A 21,895-nucleotide genomic window follows, 5' to 3' on the forward strand; every position below is an offset into this window, starting at 1 on the left:
TTAGGCCACTAGGCACCAAAGTTTGAAAATCCTGTCCAATACGTACAAATGGAACAGAGAACATCAAGATGGATGACCAACTTTTTCAAAAGTGCTTTTGGGGGTCTCAAAATTTGGGGTCCCAACTTGACACACCTTAACAGGGACCTGATTTTCAGAAAACACTGAACACCCATCCTCTGAAAATCAGACCTCTTTGAGGTAACTCTAGCTGAGCATCCAAAAATTTAAGTAACTTGTGAAAATCATGGTGGAATGAACTTTTCTTTTATTAAAGTTCATTAAATTTGGCCAGTGGGAGGTGGGGAGGATTTCAACAAACCAACACAAGATATAAATATAAACCACTTTCTACAGTTTAACTCCAGTTGATTTCTTGGTATGTTCAACATCCTGAATAACAGAAAGGAATTGGCTAATGATTCAAATCTTTTTATGCAACACAATAATTTTGACTTGTACCTGGCTGATAATTCCTTACCTAAAGGCTTGAATGCAATTCTGTTTTTCTTGCCCTTGTTCACCTGCTTTAAGAAGGGGTCTTTGAGTAAATCAGATGCTGTGACACGCTTATTGGGATCAGGTTCAAAGCAGAGCAAAATAAAGGCCCTTGCTTCAGCAGACAGTGATTCGGGGATTTCAGGATGAATTTTAAACATCCCAACCTGTAAGTAAAATATGGACACAAAATTATTGGGCCTCAAATGAATAGCTATAAAAGGGCCAATAGCCAGCTCTTCACTTGGTGTAAAGTTTGACAGCTGCAATGCAGAAATCCATTGAAGTCAGTGGAGAATCAATGGGGCTCCATTTATACCAGTTGCAGATCCAACGTTATTTCTACTGCAAAGGTTTAATCCTGCAGATGTGTACCTCAAGTGGTTACACTGGCCCAACTAAAACGTCAAGACATGGACATATCCATCAGGCTAAGCCTCGTGCAAACCTGGGCCACAAGTGCTCCAAACTCGATTCTCCCTGCAAGCTGCCAATCCTTTCTATCACATAGGCCAGCCAGAGCCAACCTTCCCAGTCGCTGAACCTTCTCAGCACACTTCTCCCCAAGGACCAAAGTAACTTCTAGCCCTAATGTGAAGTCCTTTGATATCCCACTGGCTCTGTTTGGTGCCCAGACCTGTCCTGCTTTGCAGGTGCCAAACTACCCATGCTCACTCTCAGCACAAGCGCAAACACCCAACCCCTGGAGAATGTGAGTAGACAGATACGTATTGATTTGAAAAGTTACGGTATTGTCACCTGACTTTGCCCTCGGCATGCATCATGCTGAGCTACCAATTTTGAATCCCCAGTGCTGATTTGACAAATATTTTTGGGTATGTTCTACAACGTAAATAAACAAAAAACACAAACCAGCTAACCCACCGCAGCAAGTCTCAGAGCCCAGGTCAACCAACTCCGGGCTTATGCTACAGGACTAAAAACAGCAGCGTGGATGTTCAGGTTAGGGCTGGACCCTGAGCTTGAGACCAACCCCCTCACCAGGTCTCAAGTCTAGGGTCCAGCCTGCGTCTGAACGTCCACATGGCTAGTTTCATCCCCATAGCACTAGACCGGAGTAGTTGACCTGCGTTCTGAGACTCGCTGCCGCAGGGGGTCTCTTTGCAGTCTAGGCGTACCCTTGAAGACAGAGTGGAGTCGTACATTCTGCACATGCAGCACAAAGCTGGCAAAATTATTCTTCTTCGCCTTGACATTTTTATGTAAAATAGACTCTGGAGAACAAGCAGGAGGGGCCTGAAAATTATGCTGGCCACAAGACAGACAGTATCTAAGTGGCTAAACAAGTGGCAGCAACTTGCTAAAATAAAGAGTTGTCTGAATAATCACATTATATAATGGTACGAACACACTGTGACACTATTATACATTTACAATAGCAATTTAGCTTTCTGAGATCCAGTAAAGTCTACTTGCAATGCAGACAGCCAAAATGAAGCCAAAATGCTAAACAGTAGAGCCTGTATTTGAATTGTAGTGCAGCGTATAAAATGCCACTGCGTTAACTGCTTCCAGGCCATGTCTCCAGGCACATCCAAAGATATGCCTTTAAAAGCCAGACCTAGTATTTCCTGTACAGTGTAAGATTCCAGGCAGCAAATTCATAGGCATATAGCTGTTCTAAGCTCTGCTACTGACTCGCTATGTGACCGAGAGCAGGCCACCTGGTCTCTGCACTTCAGTTAACATGTCTGAGGGACCATCTCCATTCAATTTGTAAAGCACCATACACACCAAATACAGTGCTCTAAAAGTACTAAATAGTATCATTGTCTCTTCCTGCCAGCCTGGTATAATTTACGTTCTCGGGCAGCATAGATGGCAGGAGAAGCCAGCTGGATGGAGAAGCATTTCTCTCCTGTGCTCTGCTAATACTTCCTCACATTGAGGGACTCCTCTTGACCCATCAACCCATGGGGTTGGCCCTCTCCTGCTACATGCACTCTAGGAATGGGCTCTCACAGTGAAGCTTCCTCTGGGGTAGTGAAGTAAGCAGATGACATTATGGCACAGATGTCATCAGATCACTATGTTAGAATTTACCAAGCCAAAACACACCACTGTTCAGGGAAGTCCAGAGGTGCTAGTTCAAGTCTGAGTATATTTCCTCAAATCATTCAGCCAACCTTAGTCAAACTCTTCTAGATCCACATGTGAGCTTTATCAATGCCATTATACAGCTAGATGCTCCCTTGTCTCCAAGGCCTATGTTCTCCATGGCACAACAGAACTAAAGTTTGCAACAAGCACTCCTAAATTCTGTGGCAATGTTAGTTTACTGGACCTCCATGAAATACCCTTCATTCCCATCCCTCCCACACCCAAAATTACACACAACTACAACTCGTAGCTGAAAATACTCAATGATATAAATTGGTCAGTGATTACTTTCAGCATTGATTATTTCCAACAATGGACTTTTTCACTGTGTTCTCCAGATGGCTCAGCTCTATGGGCCTTAGTAGTTATAATGCTGTGTGTGTGTGGTTCAACTCAGAATCCCCTTCTCCTGCCCCGTGCAGGGTAGGGAGGAAGCTCACAGTCAGCTTCAGTGGTTCATCTCTGCTCTCTGGGCCTCAGTTACTTGCTGCTTTTTTCTCTTAGGCTATCTACCCAGCCTGCTCTTCCAGCTCCCTGGCTGCAAACAGGATGCTGACCCCCATCCTGACTGGTTCTATAGAACAGTGAGGAGAACACGCATCATAATCCAATTGGTCCATTCCCACTTTGGGGAAAGGTGCCAAGCAAGACATATCTGCAGGCAGGTCCTAGTAGGGAAGGAGACAGAAAACAAAATCATTGCATGTGTGGCTGCAATAAAATACCGTAATGAATTATGCCACAAAAATGCTAAATTATGTGGTAGTCATTGAAAATTGCCAAATTCCACAGCCAGAGAATCAGGGCATGCAGAGAGCTCTGAGTGAGATGAAAGGGGCAGTTTACACCTCAAACAGCTACCGTTTCAGGCCAACTGAGATAGTCATTAGTTTACACTCTGTTCACTTTTCCAAAATTATGGCCATAAACAGAGGGGTGAGAAACTTAACTTTAAAGGAACATTAAACATTAATTTAAACATAAAAAATTAAAGGAGATTCAGGAACACAATTTTGCAGTCAGGAGTGAATTCTGTGCAAATACCACAATTGCAGAATGAGGGAATATGCAGGGTCCTGCTTGCATCCCACACTAGTCATTCTGTGAACTTTGGCAGAGCACATCAGGGCACCAGGAACATTGGAAGTATTGATCCATATTTTAATAACACCTCAAAAGTATGTCTTAAAGAAAAGATACACCTCACTTCTCATGCACAAAAGAATAGTTCAACAAAGGGCCAGACACCTAGCTTGAAAAGAGATCTGTTAACAGATGACAATTGACATTTACAGTGATATGGAAATCGCTTTTGCTTTTCATGGATCAGTCAGAAATGATTTAATAAACTAAACAACGTAACCAAATGATTCTACTGTAAATTCTCCATTTTCCATTTTTTTTCCTTTTATTCGAGTTCATTGGGATCACTCGTGCTTAAAATGACGCATGTGCTTAAGTGTTTTGCTGGACGGGGGCCTAATTTACTGTGTCTAATGGTTGATATTTGATTCTATTATGACAGTTATAATTATAATTATAACACTATTTGCACAGTGACTTTTACCAGAAGACAACAAAGAGCTTTACAAATATTTATGAATTAAGCTTTGCCATACCTGGATAGGGGGATGATATTTTCCAGAAAACTGTAGCATAGTGAGAAGTTAAGTGACTTGTTCAAGAATACATAGCAAGCCAGTGGCAGAGCTAGGAATAGATTCCTGACTCTCAGCCCCTATATCTTATCACTAGATTATACGCATCTTGCCAAGTGCCATAACTGGTACTCAGACCGTAAAGTGAACAAAAAGAAATCAGGTATTATAAAAAATAAATTTATTTTAGCAGAGAATTAAAAGCACTTTTCTATTTCTTTTTATTGCTGACTAGGTATATAGCACCACCAACGTATGCATCACTGTAACAAACAGGGCAAGACACATCCCTAGCCCAAAGACCCTGCAATCTGATGCTGCGAGGGGTGCCCTCAACTTCCCCTGAAAATATTGGGAGCTGAAAGTGCTTAGTGTCTCCCAGGGGCCTCTTAGGATCTGACAGGATGGCAGCATTAGAGAGACAAGGTAAACAGATTTTCTGGAAGGGAGGCTTTTAAGGAAAGATTTGAAGGAGCAGAGAGGGCATTCGTCAGATAATAGTTGGAGGACTCTTTGAGGTGCCAAGAAAGAAGGCATAAAGTGAAGAACAGAAAAGAGAGATGAGAGGATTGGAGCAACAAAGGGAGTGAGAGGTGAGGTTAGGAACAGAAAGTTTCAGAAATCCTCAGTAATTTCTCAGGGGGGGCACTGCGTCCTGACCTATTCCCTGCACAATGGAAATGGCACTCCCGAGTGATGCACCTTGAAGCGAATGGGATCATTCACATGCATAAGGAGAACATGGGACCAACAGGCTAAGCAGAAGTTCTGCAGAAAAGGACCTGGGGGTTAGAGTGGACAAGAAACTGGATAGGAGTCAACAGTGTGCTCTTGTTGCCAAGAAGGCTAATGGCATATTGGGCTGCATTAGTAGGAGTATTGGCAGCAGATCGAGGGAACTGGTTATTCCCATCTATTTGGCACTGGTGAGGCCATATCTGGAGTACTGTGTCCAATTTTAGGCCCCCCACTACAGAAAGGATGTGGACAAATTGGAGAGAGTCCGGCGAAGGGCAACGAAAATGATTAGGGGACTGGGGCACATGACTTCTGAGGAAAGGCTGAGGGAACTGGGCTTATTTAGTCTGCAAAAGAGAAGAGCAAGGGAGGATTTGATAGCAGCCTTTAACTACCTGAAGGGGGGTTCCAGGGAGGATGGAGCTAGGTTGTTCTCAATGGTGGTAGATGACAGAACTAGGAACAATGGTCTCAAGTTGCAGTGGAGGAGGTCTAGGTTGGATATTAGGAAAAACATTTTCACTAGGAGGGTGGAGAAACACTGGAATGGGTTACCTAGGGAAGTGGTGGAATCTCCATTCTTAGCAATTTTTGAGGCCTGGCTTGACAGAGCCTGGCTGGGATGATTCAATTGGGGTTGGTTTTGCTTTGAGCAGGGGGATGGACTAGATGACCTCCTGAGGTCCCTTCCAAACCTAATCTTCTATGATTCTATGATCACAGTTTGAACTTTGTCCTTGTGCAAAACAACTCATCTAACAACAGGTAATTACACTGTCAGTGTAGATTAAATTGCCCAGAATATTTAACTTATAAATATTACCTATATCAAAATTTAATTAACAGGTACTACTTCAAGTTTCACAAATTCCAGCAACTAAAACAACTCTTACTTTAAACATAGCTGCTTGCGGCTCTCCCAACTCATGAAATGGAGGCTTTCCTGTTGCCATTTCAATGACAGTACAACCCAGTGACCAGATATCAGCTGGTGCACCATATCCTCGAGGCCCCTTATCTATAATCTCTGGAGCCATATACTGCAAAGTGCCTGAATCAAGACAAAAAAGGAAGAAAACAAGTCAAATATTTGTTTTTCTTATCAATCAATCAATCAAACAAACAGATACAACATATCATTAAATCCCTTGCAGGTTGTCACTTCAAATGCAGTTTACATAACTTAAAAGTAAAAATCTATTTTCCCATATCTTTTCTTTTCATCCACTTCTTCCTCTCATATGAAGGACTTCAGATGGGAGAAAACATATTTATTGTATAATCGGAAAGCTCCCCTTGCCTTATTTAATCTAAACCTATTCTATTTCTGCAGACAATGAATTGGAAAGATATGTGAATAAAACGGGCCATGGAGAGCAGCAAACAACTTGACAGGTTTTCTTTGAGAGAATACTTTATTGCTGTATTTGCCACCTCTAGTGGGATCACAGAGCAGGCGAACATCAGCAATAATAAAGTGGGCTAGTCCATGGAGAGAGGGTCAGGCCTGGTAGTAGAGGATCAGGAGCTGAATGGGGGATCTTGACAAGGGAGCAAGATGGAAAGAGGTAGGGTTAGAAAGAAGAGATCTGGAAAAGAGATAAGGCTTGCAGAAAGAAAGGAAAAGTGTCTTAGATTACAAACCGAATATCAGAGCCAGAGTAAGAGAAAGCAAAAGAAACAGCTTTGTGGAGGCAAGTGGCAGAAACATGTGACAAATTGGGGGAACATCTGGGTCAAATTGTGAGCTCCATTTTTTTGGGGGATACCCCTTTTTTGAAAATGCCACATTGTGATTGTAACCTTCGCTGTGACCTTTGGTCTTGTATTGTAACCTCCATGGTGGGTTAAGACAACCAACAGTTGAGGGAGGAAATCTTGATAAAGGAGTCTCTTGTAGATGCTAAATACTCATGTTAGGGGGTGGGACACCTTGGAGAAGCTAATACTCAAGGGCCATCAACACTGGTTGGAGCAATGGGTTTTCTACTAGCAGGAGCTTTGATGTTGAATGGACTCCATACACAGGAACCTGGCTGCGAGACCATTCAATTTCTCTGCCAGACCATCTGACTAAAGAGAAGAGAATTTACTTATGGAGGCTGCTTCTCTATCCAACACCAGATGCCAGAAGACTGTGCTGGAGAGAGGAAGAAAGCAAAGCCAAAGGATGCTGACCAGAACCAGAGCTCTCAGATGGGGAGAGATCAGACCAGGGACTTACATTTAGGATTTTGTAGTTTCCCCTGGATCTGTAATTCTGTTGTGCTTTGTTAAAAGTAAATGTAACGGGGGTTAAGAAATTCCTTTACTAAGCCTGTATTCATTGCTTTAATGCCACACTGTCCCTAAAGAGACTAACTAGGAAATCAGAGTTCCCAAGCTAGGTGGACTCTGAAGAAACATATCTAAGCAACTGAACACTTGGAAGGGCTGTGGTGCTGGTTCCAGATTTTAGGCGGCCAATTGAAAGATCCTGTTGCCTAAGGAGGTTCAGACATAGGTTCTGCACCTGAGAGTGCATGTGAGAGACCCAGAGTTAGGAACAGTGACCAGTCACTACCAAGACCCAAGGCACTTAGAAACATATGGGAGTCAGCAGTTGGATCCAATCATAATGGACTAGGTTCCATCGAGGGGGGGGATGGGATGGGTTGCAACAAAGTGTGTTTGACTGCTCATCATGATTACTGATGATGATAAGACGTAGGTTCATACACTTTAAAGAAGGCTTCTGTTATCAGATACAAATTAATGAAAAGAAAGATTTTTTTTTAGGGTGGTATGCTTTCTTTGCCACAATGGAAGAGCAACATTTTCAGTTCCCAGGTCTGGAATGCAGTATAGGTGCACTCTCATTGCTCCAAGGAAAAATAAATCTGAAAGCTAAACTTTCCTAAATTCATAACTAACTAAGTGGCTGCTCAAGCAGAAACAAATTGAGGAAGCAGAACCCAGTAAGGGGTCTGAGTAACTTTAAATCATCAAAAGTTATTGAGTAAGAAACAGACTTAATAGACCTGTAATATTACATGTACAAAACATTACGCTAATGAAAGAGGAACACACATATTATACAATTTCCTCTGGGCTACAAGGAATGCTAGTAATAATATTGAAAAGGCTCTGCCTGGAACATTAATTAATTAATTTTGGATTAGTTAGTTAAGAAAGAGATTTACAAAATGTATAATACCAATAAAATAAAAACAAAACAAAACCAGGCATTAGCAGCTAAACTTGCCATGCTCAAATAGCTGCCCATCTCAGAGCATTTTTATTCCAGGAAGTTATACATAACCAAAAGATCAGTTTGTTTATAAGTGGAAAACAACATAAACCATTTCAAATGTAATAGGAACAAATGCCTAAATACCACACACAGGAGTTGTGCTAGTGGTGGGGGCAGTCCAAAGGAAAGTAACAACATAATAAGAAAAGTCTGAAAAACTAAAACGTTGGGAAATGTAAATTAAAAATTTTAAAAGTGACAATATTTTTAAATGAAAAGGTTTAACTTCAGGAAGAAAATCAATTATATGCTGACTGCAAAAGCTAAAGTGTTTTAGTATAAAATACAGTATCACATTGCTTCGTTACAAAAATACAACTTGTATATGCATTTTTTGATTTTAGATAGGACTTAGGTTTTATAGCTGATTCGTGTTACAACAACAAAATTGGCAAGCAACCAGTTCAAGTATAATGCAATAAAAATGGCTACTCCCGGAATATTGAATTGCAATGCTAAAACACACAAGTGTTTACAGCTCTACATGTTAACAAAATAAGGCCTTGATCTTGCGATCTGATCTGTGTGGACAGATCTGCATGCCTGTACAAAGTCCCAACGCCATCTGTTTGTGCAGATCTGAATACAGGACTGAGGCTAAAGATTGTAATATTGTTGAAACAAACAAACAAACATCGAAGAAAGTAGTAAAGTATTCAGCAAGTTAATTTGGAACTGTTATTGTGATCTTGTAGCCTATAGAACTAGCCTGCTTGCTTGCATTATATAGATATGTATCTTTTCTTATAGATTTAAGTAAGATTGTGTGATTATAATAGAATTATACATTTATATATATATTGCTGTAATGCAAGGTACATTACAGAACATCCTGGATGACAGCTACGTTATTATTATACACATATTCGGGAACTAGTGTTGAAAGTGTTGACGGTATAACAAAAACAAGACCTATATGGTCATGTTTGTCCTAAATGAGTTAGCAGTTAGCAGACATACTCGGGACCTTTGGCCTAGATAAGTGTTGAAAGTAATGATGTCAGCATAAAAGGTGAGGTAATGGAATCTTTGAAATGGGAAGTAAAATGTCATGGATATCCTTAATATTCATGAACCTACCATCCTATAGAGTATGCATACCCCAATAATTTGGGGGTGGACAATCCAAATATGGACTTAGAAGGAGGACCCATATTCTTAGGGTATAAGAAGGGGAAGATCATGCTATTTGGTGCGATCGTCATCTACTCTTGCTTGAAGCTTCTTTTAGTTTGTGTTAATATTTTCCTTCTTCATTTTATAGTCTTATTTGTAGTCTTAGTTTATAACTCTTAGCTCTCTAGCAGTGCTTATTCCACCCCTCTACTCAAAAGTTGAGGAATCAAACATCTCTCTCAACCAGGGAAGGAAGTCAGTATATTAATTCAAAGCATATCATAGAAATATATATATCATATGAGTCTCTAAAATTAAGATTGTATTATCCATTTGATTGTTTATTTTCTATATCAGTTATTTGTCTATCATTTTATGTTATCTTAATAAAACTTATAAAATTATACAAATTTGGTTATCACTAAGAAACTTCCTGTTGTACACCCGGGGGTCCTTATAAAATTCTTCTGGAGCCTGATTTAGGACAAGAACCTTCTAATCCAAGCAATTGGCAAACCTATAACCCTATGAAATAACTAATACACTTAAAATCAGGCTACAATCTTTTACTAGGCTATCAAGTCAAATGCATTTTGTACCCTCTTATGAATTCTATACCTTCTTATATACTTGTAAAGTTGCTCTATAATATTTAACAGATTTTCAGTCAGTACATAAAGAACTCTCCATTCACAACAGAAGAATGCTACACGTGCCCGTGGGTTCTTGAAGGATATTGTTATGTTCACAGCTTACAAACAGAGAAGTTAGAGAAAAACACAATATACTCTCTCTGAAAGGCTGCAAGTAACACTTTTACTTAAAAATCCAGAACCTTAATGCACAAGAACCAAAAACAGAAAGAGAAAGCAGGTGGCTCCCTAAGCCAGAAGGTCACACTTCACCCCACCCTTGCTTTAGGCCTGCTCTTTGCATGCTGACTGCTGAAAGACCCAGCTTGCACAATTCCCCACAGAGCCTCCTAGTCCTTACTTAACAGCTTATAATTTTTACACTGCTTGCAACACAGCACAGATTTCAAGATATTTCTGCATGTGAATTCCTTCCTTGGACTCTTGCCCATAAAAAGCATATGAAAAGGTTGCCATTAAAAAAAAATGCAGCCAACATCTTTACTTTAAAGGATATTTATTTTTAGCAATCTGATAAAACTTGTGTAAGAGTGACCCACTCCTCCCAGGTGTGCCCCCGGATGGCAGGTAGGGAAATGTCCCGCAGATATGCAGCACATCTGCTGCAAATAGTCAATAAGCAGTCACGGACTAACTGGTGACATCTCTCAGCAGGGTGTGATGGGGTAGCTGATGCCACAGCATCCTCTATAAACCACCACTTAGGTCCCATGATGACAACATCAAGGTAAATAAAGACTGACTTAAAATAAGTCTTGATGGCCTTTGGTTTGAAACCGGAGTATTCCTTCTCCTAGGTGAGCTGCCAGCTTAGGCTGACAAGCCTCAGCAGACAGTTCACCTAGGAGAAGGGAAAGTCTATAGCGTAAGTTGGTATGAACCACAGTTAGGAGAGGATCAAAAGGTAAAAGAGAAGTTTTTTCATGAGTTTTTTCCTTATCGAAGACATACCATCTACTGAGAAAATCAATATAGGAGTACATTTATATGCACACGCTAGAACTGCGAAGACTGGATATGAAGGAGTCCATGGAGGGCACGGCTTTGGAACCAGAAACTCAGATGGGGGAAATGGTCCTACGGACTTGTCTGGCACTGGGCTTGGTGATCGCAAACACACACTTTCAGAAGAGGAAAAGCCATCTCATAACTCATGCCAGCAGAGAGCACCAGTCCCAAATCGATTTCTTTTTAATACTAATCAGAGATAGATCACGAATAATCAAGTGTAAGGTAATACCTGGTGAGTGCACTGGGTGAAACAGAACAAACTTATGCTTATGGACTAGAATGCAGAGCCTCAGAAGCCTCTGAATCCCTGGGCACTGGAAAGGCCTAATTGGTGGAAACGTAAAAGATGGTAATGAAAAAAGTTTTCATACAAGGAGTAATGCTTAGACTTCCTGACTCCACACATGGATGCATGGAGGACAACTGGTCCAAACTACGATCATATTTGCTGAAAATGGCCCATGAAGTCCTAGGAGAGATGAAACCAGTGCTGAAAAGAAGGGAGATTTGGTGGTGAAATCCCCAAGTTAGCAAATCTGTTGAGGGGGAAAAAAGGCAACCTTCAAAAAAAATGGCAGGCCAGTGGGTTTCAGTAGTGATAAGATGGCATATGTGGAGGATAAATGAAGTGTTGTGACAGCTAAAAGTATGGCCTGGGATGAGCTAAGTAACTGACTAGGAGGACATGAGGGAGAGAAGACCATCTGTAAACTTGCCAAGGCAAGAGAGAAAATAAGAGGGATTCAAGTTTGCTTACATTAGAAATGAATATGGTATTTTACAAACAAATGGTGAATCAATAAAGTAGGGCGTGATTATTTTGAAAGTGTGATGAGTGAGGAGAAGCCAATGGAGGAATTTAAGAATACATAAAATGAACTGGGGTGTGATAGATTGCACACCAGAGGTTGCACAGGCACTTAGGAAAATGAAAAAGGAGAAAGCATGCAGGCCAGAAGAAGTACCAATGGATGCAGTGAAGGCACTGGGAAGGGAGGCATCAAGTACTTACTAGTTTGTTCAGTGACATTCTTAAGAAAGGGAAAAATGCCAGATGCATGGCATAAAAGCTTTGTGGTGCCTATTTTGAAACATATAGGAACTATTACACTGTGTACTAATTTATAGCCCAATTAAACTGAAGTCACATGCTATGAAAGTATGGGAAAGGATTATTGAAAATGGAATTTTCTGCATGGAATGGTTGAAATTTGGAAGGGTCACTATGGATTTGTGCTGGGAATTGATGCCATATTTGCGCCATGAATCCTCTTGGAAAAATTCAGAGAAGAGAGATGGCAAATCAGTATGGTCTTTGTGGACCCAGAGAAGGGCGTACGACCATATTCCAAGATAACTAGTTTGGTGAAGTTTGTGATGGAGAAGTATGCTAGAAGGATACATTCCTCTTATCCAGGATATGTAAGGAGGAGTGACTACCATAGTCAAAATTAAATGGAGCTACAGTAGAGAATTTCCAGTAAACTTTGGCCTGCATCAGGGATCAGCATTGAGACTCTTTTTGTTTGCAATTGTCATAAATACAATAAGTGAGAAAATATGAAGGGAGTCACCTTGTGAGCCTCTGTAAGCCAACTTTGAACAGTGGAACCATAGTTTTGAGCAGATTGCATATACAGTGAACATTGGTAAGACCGAGGCCATGATAGTTGAGGGAGGAGGACTCAACAAAAAGGATATTTAAATTCCTAGGATCAATGGTTACTGACAATGGTGTCCTCCTGAGTGAAGCCCAGCATCCTACTTAAGTCGTGTGGGTATAAATGGCAGGAGCTGACTCCAGTTCTCTGACAATAAATGTTAAAAGGTAGAGTGTATAGAACTGTAATTCGATTCATTTTAATGTACGGAACAGTGACTTGGCCAGCAACAAGAAAGGAAATCAGTCTGGTCTCCACTATGGAAATAAACATATTGAGATGGTCAAATGATTGGAGACTCCATGACAGGAAATGAAATGAGAATGTAAGGGGCCTAATGTAGATTTGCTCTAATTGAAGACAATTTGAGGGACACTAGCCTATATTAGTAAGGGCATATCCAAAGGAGACCGGAGAGCTGTATCAGTAGGATGGCTTTTGCAATGACTGTGGATGGAAGATAACCAAGTAGAAGACCAAAAACTCGGTACCTGGAGGGAAGCCAGGGCTGCCACCCGCCTTCCCCAGAAGCCAGGGCCTGCCAGACACCTCCCAGGTGGGAAGCGGGCTGCTGCTGCCCGGCTTCCCCAGAAGTTGGCAGCTGCCACCCACCTCCCTTTCACTCTGTTTTTCCCCGGGTACCCCCTGCCCATGTCTCTCATACCCCCAGGAGTAAACATACCACAGGTTGAGAAACTATGCACTGGATCACCTTTGTGCACAATGGTGGTTGACCCCCAGATAAATGAAGCATGATTTCCATTTACAAAAGTCAAGTTGGTTCTTCCCCAACGAATCGTGTTCATCTATGTGTCTGATAATTCTGTTCTTTACTGAAGTTTCAACCAATTTGCCTGGTACTGAAGTTAGGCTTACTGGCCTATAATTTCCAGTATTGCCTCTGGAGCCTTTTTTAAAAATTGGCATCGTATTAGCTATCCTTCAATCATCTGGTGCAGAAGCTGATTTAAGTAATAGGTTATATTCCACAGTTTTTAGTTCTGCAATTTCATATTTGAGTTCCTTCAGAACTCTAGGGTGAATACTATCTGGGCCTGGTGACTTATTGTTTAATTTATCAGTTTGTTAAGGTTTCAGGCTCCCAACTTCTCACCTCTGCACCTCACTGTGATTTCCCCAGCAGGTCTGTCTGGGGTCTAGCACCTGCCATTAACCTTTCTCCAGGGGCTACAAGAGTGTATACAAGTTACCAACCAGTCTTCACATAGCAAAATACATTTATTTTTAAAGTAAAAAGCATTACAAAGAAAATATATATAAGTCAACAAAATTTCCTATATGCATGCTTAAACTCACCAGATGTCAAGCCTCAGTCTTGTAAGGCCCTACTAAGCCAAAATCATTCCAACTCTTACACAAGGGTTGGGAAGAAGGTCCTGTCTATTTGCTGAATCAAAAAAGGCTCAACTCAGCCTTTTTATACCAAAAGCCCTTCCTTAAACTGTTGGCCTCTGGAAAACCCACCTTGAACCAGTATATGAAAACCTCCTCAGGGTTAGTACCTCTTTGGAGGTGTTTACAACCTTAATCACTCCTCATTGTTTTTGGCACCTGGAGGAGTTGTGAGAACTCTTCCCCCCAGTGTTGCATACAGTCCGTGACCCAAATTGATGCATAAACCATTCATAAACTAAACACAATATGGTCCCCAAAGATACTGAATACAGTTGCAATATCTAAAGTGATTACAACTTTTCTTTCAAGTATTTCAATTTTTACATGAAATAGTACTTGTTTTTATTGCAAGACAAATTTAATCTATGGAAATATTTAACTAAAACTAGAAAGTTTTGATTAAAAAACCCTCTTATTCACTTAGTACTTCATGAATGCATACTTTCCTAAACTATGTTTTAATATGCAATAAATTAGCATAAGTCTTTATGTTGAATACTTTTGTTTCAGAAGTTAATTACAAAATGCAGACCAACTGGCTGACTCATTGTTTGTTACGGTCCATAAAAAAGAACTCACATTGTTTGGAAATACAAGGCTGGTTGGTTTTAGCCAGATTCTTATTTGCATAAAGCAAAAAGAACTCTTACACAAGAAAGGAAGTAAAAGCTTGCAAAGTGTGGGGGGGAAGGAAAACTTGCTGTGTAACAATGAAGCTATAGATAGGAAAAGGAAAATATGCTTACGTACTTACTCAATTCCTTGCTCAGTCTGAACAGCAAAAAATGGGAAGGATAATATTTTCACATCCCTAGAGCCATAATCTGTTTCCTAAAAATCACAATACAGACTATCTACTGGCCTGTAGAAAGGAGCAATCTTTTTAAGTTTGGAAAAAGTTACATTGACATTGTGATTTGTCATAGATGGTGGAGACAGAAAACGGCCTCCGGTTTCAGGGTGTGGTCATTCACAGTGACAAAATAACTTTTCCACCATCTCACTCTGGCAGTGGTTATGTAATTCCTCTGGTTTTCTTACAAAGGATCACATACGTAAAATTATGTAGGCCCAACTGTAGTCTATGTTTTAAGTATTTGTTATTGGCACAACTCTATTTTATGGTTTTAACACAGAGCACACTTAACTGATTACAGGGAAAACAACTTTTGAGGATCCAACTAGGAAAAAAGTTTTGAAAGCTTTGTCAGTCAAAATTAGATTCTCACTGATTCTTATGGTGAGATTTGTAGTATTTTGTGAGGTGCAGGAATTTAAAGTTTTGCAATAAAAGTTTCAAAGACATTTTTGGTCTAAGATTTTAAATTAGAAGGTTCAAATAGAGTCCTTTAAAAAAAGAATAAAAGCCTGTGCTTACACGTGACCTACACCAATTTACTTTTTTTCTTTGTTTTCTTCAAAGCAGAAGTCCCCAAACTCTTCTTTCTTTGCAGACCCAAAGCTCCTGGTGGGTTCAACAGGAGCTTTGGGTCTGTAAGGAATCCAGAATTGAATCCCAAATAAGAATGCTAACTACAGCATCAAACCACTGCCACCCACCACCACCAAAGGGAGACTGTTAAGAAATTTGTTCAATTCCTCTTACCTGTAAATGTCTCAGTACATGGATTGATCCCTGCGAGCCGCTTGGAAGTCCCGAAATCAGAAATTTTTACCACCCCACTATATGTGTTCACCAGAACATTATCTCCCTGAAGACAAGAAAGAGGCAGGTAGATGTAAACAGATTCCAACATGCTGAGGACAAGATTCCAAAAAAGATTGATGACAAAGATGATACCAACACTTTTTACAAGTGGTGTATTTTGTTTCATAATGAACTATCTTGCATGAGGTGGTGAAATTAATCCGATCCCACCCCAACCGCTACTGTACAAAATACAATATTCGGAGAATATTCACCTTTATATCTCTGTGTACAATCAGGTTCTCATGGAGATATCTAAGCCCTTCCAGAATCTGCTTGGTGTAAAATTTTATTGTGGGTTCTTTCATTGGGCCCCATTTTGATCTTAGAAGAGCAGAGAGGCTTCCTGGATTAGATAAAGAGGAAAACATGTCAGGATGGCATAGTCACAAGGTCAATTTTTGGAGATCAGTAATAATACATTTAGAGCTAGACTGAACTTCAGGTCAATGTCCTGAGCATGGTGGTAAGGTATAGCTACAGCACTCCAGGATGAGCCCAAGTCTTCGCTGGTCACCCACTTCCTCCCAGGCAGAAGTGATTTATTGCAGCCTTTGACTGGGTGCAGGTTATTTCACTCTTCCTGTCAGCTCAGCTCCATTGGCTGGCACATCAGTGGAATGGCAGAGTGAAGGCCATGCCCTACCCCATCTCCACCAGCTGCTTGAGAGAGAGGGACAGGGAGCACCTAATGTATAACCCATGCTTCAAGCCATGATGTGAAGAGGTTGTATGTAAGGGTTGGATTGGTCTCACTCCCCTTTTGATCCCTAAGGGTGCATGTTAGGTCAGCCACACTCTGGCACTTAATGAAAAACAGCATAGACTTGGATGAATGTCATAGTATGTCACACTAAATATGACAAACTATGTGTAAGTTAAGAGAAGGTGATCTGCATTGACAGCAGAGCAGTCTAAACCACCTCCCTTCAATTTGCAATATAGCCTTGACCACAGGGAAAAGATGGAGATAGAGGAAAGAATGTTCCAGAAGGAAACCAGGGGTTGGAGGCCTCATCCACTCAGACAGGAACATGGGTTTCTCCTACTCAGTGGAGATAGTGAACCAGACTTAATCTTTTTAAACAGACCAGGTTCCTTGCTCATGTAGCAACATTTTCTGCATATGACATGTCAGGCACACAATTTAGAATGGGGTCTAATTAAGTTTTAGCAAACTTAGTTGAGGGAGTTTTCAATCCATGTCATCAGCTTTCTGAGTTGGAAGTTTCCCGACAGAACTGAACCACAGGTTTTCTAAGTAGCTGTCCCTTTAAAAAGTTAGCTGGTGGTGAAGAAATGTGTTAGTTCAGTGATGTCCTATCACTAGCAGCTATTCGGAGTGCACTACAACATATATGGAAGGAGGAGTGCATGGACAGAATAAAGCACCAGGTAAGCAACAGCAGTGGTACTGTCCAGGACAGGACAGTGACTGCAGAAGTTCTGATGAATTTAGCACAAGCATGTGCCATTATGTAGGGGGGCAGTGTTGGCAAGTAAGAATATTATGGTCAGGTGGCAGTGGGAGTCTAAAGAAGGGAGTGCAGTGGAGACAGGATTATCACCTCTCGCATGCCAAATGTATTTTTAAACGCAGTCTGAATGACCTTTTTTGAGTCTGAGTCTTGAAAGTTTAACCTTAACTGTGATTTTCCAGCGTTTTTCATTGCTGCTTTGGTGAGCTACTAGTAAAGATTTTTACCCTCAAATTATTGATATGTACTCTCTACTTAAACAAAGTTTTTTTATCTGGGAATTATTATTTGGCGGGGGTGAGGGGGGGAGAGAGAAAGACAGGACACTAATAAAGGTAATCTGTCACTTAGGCTCATAGACTTTACGGTCAGAAGGGACCATTGTGATCATCTAGTCTGACCTCCTGCACATTGCAGGCCACAGAGCCTCACCCACCCACTCCTGTAATAGACCTCCAACCTCTGTCGGAGTTACTGAAGTCCTCAAAGCATGATTAAAAACTTCAAGTCACAGAGAATCCACCATTTATACTTTTTTAAACCTGCAAGTGACCCATGGCCAGTGGTGCAGAGGAAGGCAAAAAAAAACCTCATGGTCTCTGCCAATCTGACCTGGGGGAAAATTCCTTCCCGACCCCAAATATGGTGCTCAGTTAGACTCTGAGCATGCGGGCAAAACCCACCAGCCAGACGCCCAGGAAAGAATTCTCTGTAGTAACCCCGAGCCCTCCCCATCTAGTCATGGGCCACTAGAGATATTTGCTGCTAGCAGGTGCATGTCGGCTACATGCCATTGTAGGCAATCTCATCAAACCAACCCCTTCATAAATTTATCAGGCTCAGTCTTGAAGCCAGTTAGGTTTTTTGACCCCACTGCTTCCATTCCCAGGAGAAGACCCTGTTTTCAATGACTTATAACTTTGCCAAACTTTAACTATTTGGGCTGAATTTACCATGCTGGATACTATAGATGCTATAGTGATGAGTGACATAGAAAAGCCCATGATTAAATTAATAATTCTGTCTTCAGAGCAATCATGTGCAGTAAATTAGGCCTGGAGCCACATATTGAACAGTGAGGATAAAACAAATACTGAACTGCTGTTCATTAAGTGAGCAATGTCCGTTATATTCACTGAGTGAGGTGGGGGGTCCTGTGAAAAAAAAATTCCAGACCCAATTAAAGCCAATGGATGCAGTGAGCACCTTTCTTTGAGGCTAAATGAAAGAAGCAACTAAGTCCCTTTATGAAGTGAGATAGCTGAAACGACCAGAAGCCATTGCCCACGGCCTCATGACAAGTTCTGATCAGAAGCTAAGTCATATGATCTGAGGGGTTTCTTGACTGCACAGGGGAACCAGAGGATTGTTTGATGAACTGTGTGTGCATGAGTGGCAGAAAGCCAACAGGAGAAAACCAGAAGACAGAGAGAAGAGTTATGAGCAAGATCCTGATAAGGGGCAGAAAGACAAAGCTCACTGGGGAACAGAATTAAGTGGAGGGGGTGGACTTGGAAATTATGAGCAAGGAAACTGCCTCCTGTTATTTGTCTCTACTTTGTTCAAGGGAACTGGAATTTGTGTGCATTCTTTGTAAATCAACAGGATTGCACTAAAGAAATAACTGACTCATATCATCTATTTCTCCTCCTAACAGCAACGAACCTGCAAAGCCCTGAATACTGTCTAACTGTTTGGGCCAAAAGGGCAACAACCTTACTTCTGGCATTTCTTAATTTCTGAGTGCTCTACTTTGAAATCTTACTAATGTTCTTTTAACGTAATTTGTGTGTGTGTAATTATTATAGAAAGGGATTTCGTAGGATCTTGGGAACTGTACCATTCCAAATCTATTGTTCACGTGCAAAGAATCTGCTTATAAACAGAAAAATGCCACTTGCAATTAACTTCTCAACAGGAAGTACCGCTATAGCGTAGCAACGCAGTAGTGCTGGGGTTTAGTTAAGGCAGTTAAGTGATCCACTTCTATTGACACTTCCTGGGAGTTGAATTCCTAATACCCTTAGGCTCCTTTGAAAATCCCAGTCCAGAATGATACAAACCTCCTGGCACCTGCTCCATAAAGATCTTAATGTATCCATCTTCAGAAACAGAACCAAGGTACTGGACAATGTTCCGGTGCTTTAGATATTTATGCAGTGCTATCTCTTCATGCAGTGGCTGAGAGTATCTATCAAGAAGAAATAAATTGAGGACCATCTGAAGATAAATATACTAGGCAGGCAAATATACTAGACTAACATATTTGAAGACTTAGTTTTAAATCTTGGTTTACAAATAAAATGAGTCTAGTGGTCTCATCCAAGTCCCTAGAAAACTTTCTGTCGCTAAACTCAAAATGCAGTATGATTGTCTGGCTGTTCAGATGAGACACAGCAATGGAGTACAAGAGAAGCTTCCCACATTGACAGAGGTGCATGGGGTTGAGGGAGAGAGAGAGGTTGAGGGAGTGTGTGTATGTGTGTGCACACGTGTATTTACATGCATCTCTTCCTAGCATTTTCCAGCTCTATGTTTGACATATTTAAATGGTTTAAAACCCTTTTTTTAAAAAGGATAAAAATGTGATTGGATTGCTACATGGAAAACAAACTGTTTCTTATCTAAAATATTTCAAGAAATAACATTGAATAAAAAGTCAAAACAATTAAAAAATCCTGATCTCCACAAAGGATTTGATCAAAATAACATATATTCTTGGTGATTAGTTAGTATTGGGAAAAGAGGAAGACATTAAAGTTGCCCCTAAATAGAATGATTAAAGTCAGATTTTATTAATACATTTTAGAAGGAGAAATATCTTAGCAACAAACTGCATTTTTCACTCGTGATGCAGGTTTATTACTACATTAAGACTCACCTGCTATCTCTCTCAGGGATCTCCTTGATGGCTATACGGACCTGATTGCTAAGATCTCTTCCAGCATAAACTATTCCATAAGTACCTTTCCCTAGTATCACTTTATCACCATTCTCATCATAGTCATATTCATACTGAAAGCAGAAAGATATAATGTAATGGTACACAACTAGTTACAACAGAAGCCACCTTCCAGATTACAAATAAGTTTTAGTAAGAATGATGAATTATATATTGATCTAGTCCATACATAAATAAATAATTTTTAAAAACTCACTGGTCATTTATTATTTACTTTTTGTTGTATAAAATGTGGCCTTCCTTAACAGGTGTGCAGATGCATAATTGCTAAATATATTTACTCAAAGGGAATTTTGCCTGAATAAAGAATGAAGGATTGAGCCCAAACTCTAGTGAGACAGCAATTCAGTGACAAGAAGGTGTGACATCAGGAGATGTCATCTGTAAGGAGATCAACACAGGAAGGGTTTACAAAAGATTATTTAAAGTAAACAAAAACAAGTGGAAAAATCATCAAGTATTTTGAAACCTATATGTAGTAGTAGGAAAACATATTCTCATTATAATGCCTAGGCTTTGTTTTAAAAAATACCATACTTGTTTTCCAGGTCAGCCGTGGGCAATTCATTTTGGATATTTTCTCCTTATTATTAGCTTTTTTTTAAAAGGGGAAAAGATATGCTGATTTTATAAAAGAAAATTAAAATTCAAAAAACTAAGAATTGTATACATTTCTGATGGAATATATTGGGTCATATTCTCAGCTAGTATTAACTGGTGCAGGTGATTGACTTCAATGGTGCTACACTGATTCACACCATCTGAGGATCTGGTCCACTATTATGACCTTATTGTAGAGAACGCCAGTTAGGTCACTGCTGTTTCAGTATGCCTTCAAAGTTCTCTCTGTTCATTTACAAAATGATCACAATCTTTATATCACTGTACAGAACATGTTAAGGAATTCTGTTTAACCCTTTCATGGCAGAACACTGCTGGTACCCCGCTGCATCCAGCAAATCTGTTTTAAGCATAGCCTCTTCCCCTCCCCCCATGGTATCCACAGTTCCTCTCTGTTTTGGTTTAAAATACAAGCAGAGATTCCCCCCCCACACACACACCATGCCATCCACAGTTCCTCTCGGTAAGGGTTTGAAATACAAGCAGAGATTTCCCACTCCCCCACCCCACCATGCCGTCTGCAGTTCCTGTCTGTAAGGGTTTAAAATACAAGCAGAGAGAGGAAATCATTTGCTACATTGTATCATGGGATCATTATCTAAACTGTTACATTTGTATCATTTTATTCACTATGCTAACTGTGGCTATCTTGTTATTTTTCTTTCATTCTGTAGACACCTCAGCACTGGACCGACCCTTAAGAAATGCTGCAGACAGACTGTCTCAGATTAGAAAGAGGGGGGGAAAAAAAACCGAGACGACATGTTTGCAGAGCTCATGAATGCCTCAGCAGCCGCAGAGATGGAGCAAAGAGCGAGGTGGCTGACCTTGTCGCAGAATATGGACATGGACAGGGAGAGTCGTTGAGAAACGATGGAGCATGATCGCAGTACCACGCAGAAAATGCTGCGACTCATGCAGGACCAGCCAGACATGCTCCAGCGGCTTGTGGAGCTTCAGGA

At 40.6% G+C, this 21,895-nt stretch overlaps 1 protein-coding gene across 3 annotated transcripts in view; it reads right to left on the minus strand.

The window, feature by feature from the left end:
- Positions 1-21,895, minus strand: part of MAP3K15 (mitogen-activated protein kinase kinase kinase 15) — a 169,596-nt gene that overhangs the window by 22,260 nt on the left and 125,441 nt on the right. For all 3 annotated transcript variants that reach the window (XM_067544996.1, XM_067544997.1, XM_067544998.1), the window contains 6 exons: positions 20,232-20,365; positions 19,414-19,541; positions 16,088-16,218; positions 15,771-15,876; positions 5,909-6,066; positions 482-665 (listed from right to left, as the gene is read on the minus strand). In XM_067544996.1, the coding sequence (XP_067401097.1) occupies positions 482-665; positions 5,909-6,066; positions 15,771-15,876; positions 16,088-16,218; positions 19,414-19,541; positions 20,232-20,365 (841 nt within the window). The remainder of the gene's footprint in view (positions 1-481; positions 666-5,908; positions 6,067-15,770; positions 15,877-16,087; positions 16,219-19,413; positions 19,542-20,231; positions 20,366-21,895) is intronic.

The sequence above is a fragment of the Emydura macquarii genome, unplaced genomic scaffold, assembly GCF_026122565.2.
Source record: "Emydura macquarii macquarii isolate MOO-44397 ecotype Brisbane River unplaced genomic scaffold, CSIRO-AGI_Emac_v2 contig_1043, whole genome shotgun sequence".
NCBI lineage: Eukaryota > Metazoa > Chordata > Testudines > Chelidae > Emydura > Emydura macquarii.